Consider the following 6,773-nt stretch of genomic DNA (forward strand, 5'->3'; position numbering starts at 1 on the left):
TTATTCACATAATCCCAGTGCAGTTTTGCTGCTAATCAAGTCTGAAGTTGAGACTGACAGAGAAGTCTGAGCTTTCCTCAGAATTAGAAAACTTCATGATTCCTATGCATAAATCCAGCATTACTATCTGCTAGAGAGTGAATGTTTTTATGGTCAACTCAAACTATGTGTCTGATTAACCCCTTGACTGTACAGATTGAACAAAGGGTCATTCCTTCTAATCTGGTGCACCCTGGTTTTAAATATTTTCATAATAAGATCACTCAGACTTCCAAACATTCTTCTCCATTACTTTCAGGATATAATACCAAAGAATTTACTTTCTTAATTTCCTGTTAACCTTGTATTTCCTTTTCAGTAATTTGAACGTGATTTTAAACTTTTAACTGATTTCACATAATTCGATTCCCTTTATCTTTTCTTTCTTTTTCTTTTTGTTGTTTCATCATGACATGATCATTAAAATAAGAATATCCACACATCCTGTTATATATCATGTGAGTAACGCTTTAACCCCCTGTATTTAGCATTTATAAGCAATATACAAACATTAAGTGGTTTATAACACACTATAATGTAGTTTTAAGGTGATTTGTAGGTTGGGGTCATCTATATACAGTATTTACAGCACTAAATAAAAAGGCTGATTATGTTAAACATTGCTACACATCTCTCAAATTTATTGTTTTATATATGTAGATGGAAAATTACAGTTATTACTGTTACAGTCCATAGTATCTATATATACTGTACATATGGCATTCAAATGAACCCCACTTTTATTAATTCAATAAATCATCTGCAATGCTGTTATAAACTTTGTACAAAACTATAAGAAATTACTGAAATTAGAGGAAAGATATTTACATTAAAAATACATTGCATCAAAAGATACATTCCAGTTTAGATTTTTTGCCACTCAAAGACTATTTTCAAAGTTGTGGAGTTGTGTTATGTAATTTTATACATCATGCCAAACCATTTCTACATAATCTTAAGTGGCAATCCAGCTTATCTCATGTTGTACCTTTTTGCAAATCACACACCTTCTTGTCTTAAGTGACTTTCACCGACATACACTCAGACACACACGGACCTGAAGAGATAACAGATCATGTTGGAGAACATGGTGAGTTGCCACAGTGCTTCACATGCATCACTTGTACCTCAGTGGTGGTGCAGAGTTTAAGGATATGGAGTTTCAGGTTGCTTGCTTGCAGGCAGACATCTTCAGTGTCTGAGCGTTCCACGCATTTCTTCATAAACATCATTGGTGGTGACACGTGTCGGTTTCACTGTAGAGTGTAACTTCTTGGTCTGGTAACAACAGAAATTGTTGTCAACATGTGATCATACAATAAGTAGGGCTTCAGTTTGTTGTTTGCTTTTCTCTCAGGTCATACTTTACCTTTGTAATATTACAACTTGTTTTGGAAACATTTTAAAGTGACATTTTCACATTCTATATTTTTCTACATTTTCTGGTCAGGCGTGTTTTAAAAGTTCATAATATCACATATCTGACGTGTTTAAATGTGAACTGACACCAGTAATGCAGTCTAATACATTAGCCTTGCAATAATTTCTATCTTCATGAAGACTGATTTTATAATGTTCAGTTTTTATTGAAAAGGTTTTAGAGAGCTGTATGAGGTGTATGAATAACTGTTGAATAACTGCTTTATTCTGACAGATGGTTCTATTATTTTGTATATCCCAATGTGTATCCCAATATGTATGTGTACACAAATAATAGTGTGTTATACACAGAGGTGGAAAATAACGAAATACATTTACTCACGTTACTGTATTTTTTGTGTATTTTGTATTTTTTAAGTACAATTTAAAATCGGTATTTTGTATTTTACTCGAGTACGTTTTGAATCAAGTATTGTACTTAGTTACTTTATAAATCCTATCCGTTACTGAGTAAAAATAAAAATCACAATTATAATAACAATTCAACCTACAGGGGAAAAATACGCGCCAGAACCATAGACAGTAAACCAATGGCCAGAACCAACAGTGACAAATGATGATGTGATTAGCACTGGCGCGTGAACATAGAGGGCGCGCGCGGACAACACTTGTTCTTTAATTAAAAACAAAATAGTTTTGGATTTCTGACCCCTTGTCCTATTTTTACTACCCTCACACCCCACACAAAGAAAGTAACTAAGTAACTTTTACTTAAAGTACATTTCAAATGAACTACTTTTTACTTTTACTTGAGAACATTTTCAGATGAGTACTTTTACTTCTACTTGAGTAATATTTCATCAAAGTATTGGTACTTTTACTTGAGTACAATATTTTTGTACTTTTTCCACCTCTGGTTATACAGAAACAGAGTTCAGATTCTGTTTTTGATGAGTACTGTTGAACATAACAGGAAAATGTTGTGTTAAGAATAACAGGAACATGGAAACAGCCCCTGAGATTCCATCATGTCTTGTGAGTCAAAGCAAGAGTACAATCAAACAACAAAAGAGAAACACACGCACACACACATTAAATCGGGAAATACCTCAATTAAATACCTTAATGAAGATCCATGTGAGGGCGATCACGATGAAGCAGAGCAGCACAGCAACAGAGACCACAACACACACCAGGACCAGATTCACATGTACTTTTTCACACTCCTGCTTTGCAGTGCCAGGTGAAGGAGATGGATTTGCAAATGCAGACCTCTCATCTAGACATCAAGTTGGGTTATTACCAAATTGTTTTCCAAGTTACATTATGATAACAAACACATGTTTGCTGTCTGGTTTATGGTCAGAGGAAAAGTTATTTTGAATGAATGAAGCCCATTATTTATGAATTGCACCCTAATGCCATCCTTTTGTTGTGAGTAGAGTTGTGAGTGCATAAACATAGCCTAAGAATGAAATGCTTAATAACACTGCGGTGACCAGAAATGCATATTGTACTGCAATATCAGATATGCTGGTGTAAAAAATATATTTTTAAAATCAATTATCAACATTTTTGCAACTCACCAAATATGTAACAACATTTCACTGTTATGTTAATAGATAAATATATATACATTTATTAACACACAGACTTAAGCAGTAAAGGTTTAATGTTTATCTCTTTTTCTTTTGCACCCTAATGTTATTGTTTGTGGCACTGGAATTGTTGGGGAGTATTTCGTTTGCCAATTGCTCCAGTGGTTTTCCATTTCGAGTGAAATTCTTGCACTTCCCTAATACAACAGTGTTTCAGAGGAATTAGACATTTTCAAGCTTAAGCAGAAGTTTACAGCTTCTGCAACACTCTTCTGTTGATCATTTTATACCTGTCACCTTTGAATTTGAATACCTTTGAATACCTTTGAATTTCTTACATCAGTAGCTTACAGTTACAATGCACAGTTGACCCACTTTGTAAAGCGCATGTTGCGCTGCCACATGCTTGTTGAATGAATCATTGTTATATTGGCATTGAGAAGAAAGTGTGTCCAACTAAATGATAGCAAGGTTCATTTTTTAAGCTCCATAGTTTTTGTGGCAAAATAAAAAAACTTATGAGGCCCACCTGTCACCACCAGGAGTACAGATCCATTGCTTTCCAAAACTTTGGTACTGGCGGATTTGAACTCAAACCTTTTGAAGATGCACCAGTAGGGCCCTGTGTCAGCAGAGGTCAAGTTTTTGATGAGAAAGTCCATGTTGGGAAATGCTCCATTTAGCTGAAATCTGTTTGTGACTTCTTTGGCAATGTTGTCTTTATTTGAATCTTGGTTCTTATAAAAGATTTGAACCTCCTGACTGAGACCCTTGTTCAAAAACACAGAAGTGGCTCTTTGAGAGGTCCTGCACTGGATAGTGATGTCTTCTCCAGGTTTTCTCCATACCACTCCATCTCTTCCTACATATATAAACAGAAACAACAACTAGTACAGTTATCCAATTTCATCTCAATTTACTCTTGATAAAACTTTCACATATATACAGTTCATACATTTGTACTGTAATTACTTGAAAACAAAATTGCTTCATTTTTTGTCATCAAACATGTAATCAGCCTTACCTTGGTCACTCAGGACTGTGCAGGTGAGACAAAGGATGGTTAGGAGCTTTATCCAAGCAGCAGACATGCTGACGGTGCAAGGTTTCCTTGAGTTCTATCTTCAGGAGGAAATGTGTGTCTTGTCATCTGCACTAAAGGTAGCATGTGACTCTAAAAAGGATGTGACAGCAGAACCAGATTTAGCCATGCAGGAAGTAACTGAAGTGTTAACAAAGGGTGAAAGGCCTCCTTTGCAGCAACTGCGCTTTGAGGTTGCAAAAGAGCAGACATATTTGAAAACTAATCAAATATGTTTTTTTTTTTCTACGGTGAAAAGAAGAGCTTTTATTTAAGCTGTCACAATAATAAAACAAAAAAAATCCCAGGACAGACTGTGTATTGATAAACATAACTGTAGAATATCTATTTTATTCCACAGTAGAGTATTTTATGTAGATATGCTCATGTGCAGACAGTAACAGAGAGAATGCCAGACAGTGCCATGTTTCAGATATGGGTGGAGAAACTACTTCACTGGCTCCAGCTGTTGCACAAAACAATACTCGTATAAAACAAAAGTAAAGACAGCCTGCAGACCACAGACATGCTGACACTGAGAATAATATAAATGTCACATGTCAACTAAGTTCTTAAAAGGAAGTGGGATTGTGTTACCACTGGGATTCAGTTTCAGCTAATTTGTGAAATTCTGTGCATTGCAATGTGAGAGTGGTAATTCTAATCTGAATGAAATAAAACAAATAAAGTGATTATAATAATAATAATCTAGCATGACACAGTCACACACACACACAAAAAAAACTTTCTCCAACACATTTTTTCTGAACGAACATGAACCATCTAAAACATCAGGCACATGGAAAGGCATTGTCATTAGTTGATATTTTTTTCCAGTTTGTTTCTGTCAGACACCTGTTTTGCAGTGCCCCCTAGTGGCTGGAGAATAAACATGTCTGTCAACCTTTTACAGTAGATGAAGGATGTGTACAGGATCTTAGCAGTATTTAAACATTTAATAATAATGATAACACGCTATAATGTAGTCGTGAGCAGAGGAAAGTATTTATTAATGCATTTATCGGCAAATGTCACCTATGAGTTGAGGCTGGTGTATAAACAAGTGAAGAATGACAATTTTAAAACATAGTTGTAATAATGCAAAGTATGTCTTCACAGGAGAAGATATGATTGTTAACAAATACTGTGTATTATAAAACACATACAAACCGCCTTAAAACTACATATATTGTGTTACAAACCACTTATTGTTTATATAGTATAAAGTGTCGCTGATAATATAAACTGCATTGCTGGCTCAGTACATACATACAAAATAAAACAATACTCAGTTATATGAAAACAACAATGTTCTGTTCACACTGTCAACGGTTTTATACAAACTATTTTGTTGGTAGAATGTACTTAAGTTTAATTCCAAAATAAAGAAAGGAATAACAAAATGTGACTGAAGGACTGACGTTTATGAGCGAAGAACAAGCTCTTGCAGTGAAAACCTCCACAGAAGCTTCTTTATAAACCAGAACCTGAGATTTGTGGCAGTGTGCAGCAGACAGTGTAACTGAATGTCCTTGGAAACCTGTTTCCTCACCACTCCAGAGCGCACGGTAAACCATGAAAACCACTGACAAAAACTACAGTGATGGTGGTAATGTTGCAGCTAGGCTGTTGACAAAAACAAGTCATCAGTCCCACAACACCCTAATAAACTGATCAAACCTTATTATCTGTTCCCCATTCTTTGTATAAATCCAGAGATGACAATACTTATATACTGAGGTTGTAGCTCCTAAACTTTGGAACAGCCTTCCTCTTTCCATCAGATCTGCTGAATCTGAGTTTTAAAAGGCTGCTTTTAAACTCTTATAGGTTATCCTTTTTTATAAATACTCTATTGCCTTTCGTTTAGTTTACTTAACTCTTGACATAGTTGGTAGTTGAGAGTTGGTATTGAAACAAAAATATCCAACCGTATTGTCAGAGGACAGGTGGGGCATTGATGACATATTAAAATCACAATCATGTACCTACAGCTGACAAGGCAGAAGTACACACGATAACCAAAGTAGACTGAAACTGAGATGACCTCAACAAACTCCATTAAGTTGTCACTGTCCTGGGAGAATTGTAAACACAACATCAATAACATCAATATGGGCTTTTACAGTCTTTGGAGATAAATAAGAACCCCACCCCCGCTGTCTCTGCCTCACTCTGGGACAGAATGAAAAAGTCCCAGTGCATCCCACTGCTCTTTGCTCCATTAGTTCCCTTCCTCCAGTCTCATTCAGTTAAGGAGGTACAAAGTGAGCTGGAGCAGACGCTGCAAGGAGGGCCTTTTACGCTGCCTTTGTCGCTACGGAAACGGCCCTGTCCATTTGCCAACCAGTGCTTCCTGTGTAGTGCTCCTGGTGGGTGGGTGGGAGGCGTTACATTTTTGAGACTGCAGGATAATCAAGAGGATCTGTCTCTGGTCACAGAGAGGAGAGGAAGACCACAAAAATAGATTGGAAGAATATTTAATCATTTTATTTTTTGCTTAATACAGACAATACAGCATATTTTACCCTGCTGTTTTCTGCATGGTGTTAGGATACTGAGCAACCTATTTAGCAGCGTATTTCCTTCGATCCCACTTTAGCCTGCCCAGAGTAGTTGCTGAGTCAGTGTGGTATGACTGAATCGGGGTATTGATTGACTGATTGTTTGCCATG

The 6,773-nt window shown here is 36.2% G+C and overlaps 1 protein-coding gene across 1 annotated transcript; it reads right to left on the reverse strand.

Annotated features, from left to right (window-relative positions):
• Nucleotides 1-644: 644 nt before the first annotated feature.
• LOC111227156 lies at nt 645-4,172 on the reverse strand. Its single transcript, XM_022752573.1, has 4 exons — nt 4,042-4,172; nt 3,547-3,879; nt 2,541-2,698; nt 645-1,317 (listed from the first exon to the last, which is right to left on the reverse strand). The coding sequence occupies exons 1-4, from the start codon at nt 4,106-4,108 to the stop codon at nt 1,231-1,233; spliced, it is 645 nt and encodes a 214-aa protein (XP_022608294.1). The 5' UTR covers nt 4,109-4,172; the 3' UTR covers nt 645-1,230.
• Between the last annotated feature and the right edge of the window lie 2,601 nt (nt 4,173-6,773).

Source organism: Seriola dumerili, unplaced genomic scaffold (assembly GCF_002260705.1).
Source record: "Seriola dumerili isolate Sdu_G_001 unplaced genomic scaffold, Sdu_1.0 BDQW01000169.1, whole genome shotgun sequence".
Taxonomy (NCBI): Eukaryota; Metazoa; Chordata; class Actinopteri; order Carangiformes; family Carangidae; genus Seriola; species Seriola dumerili.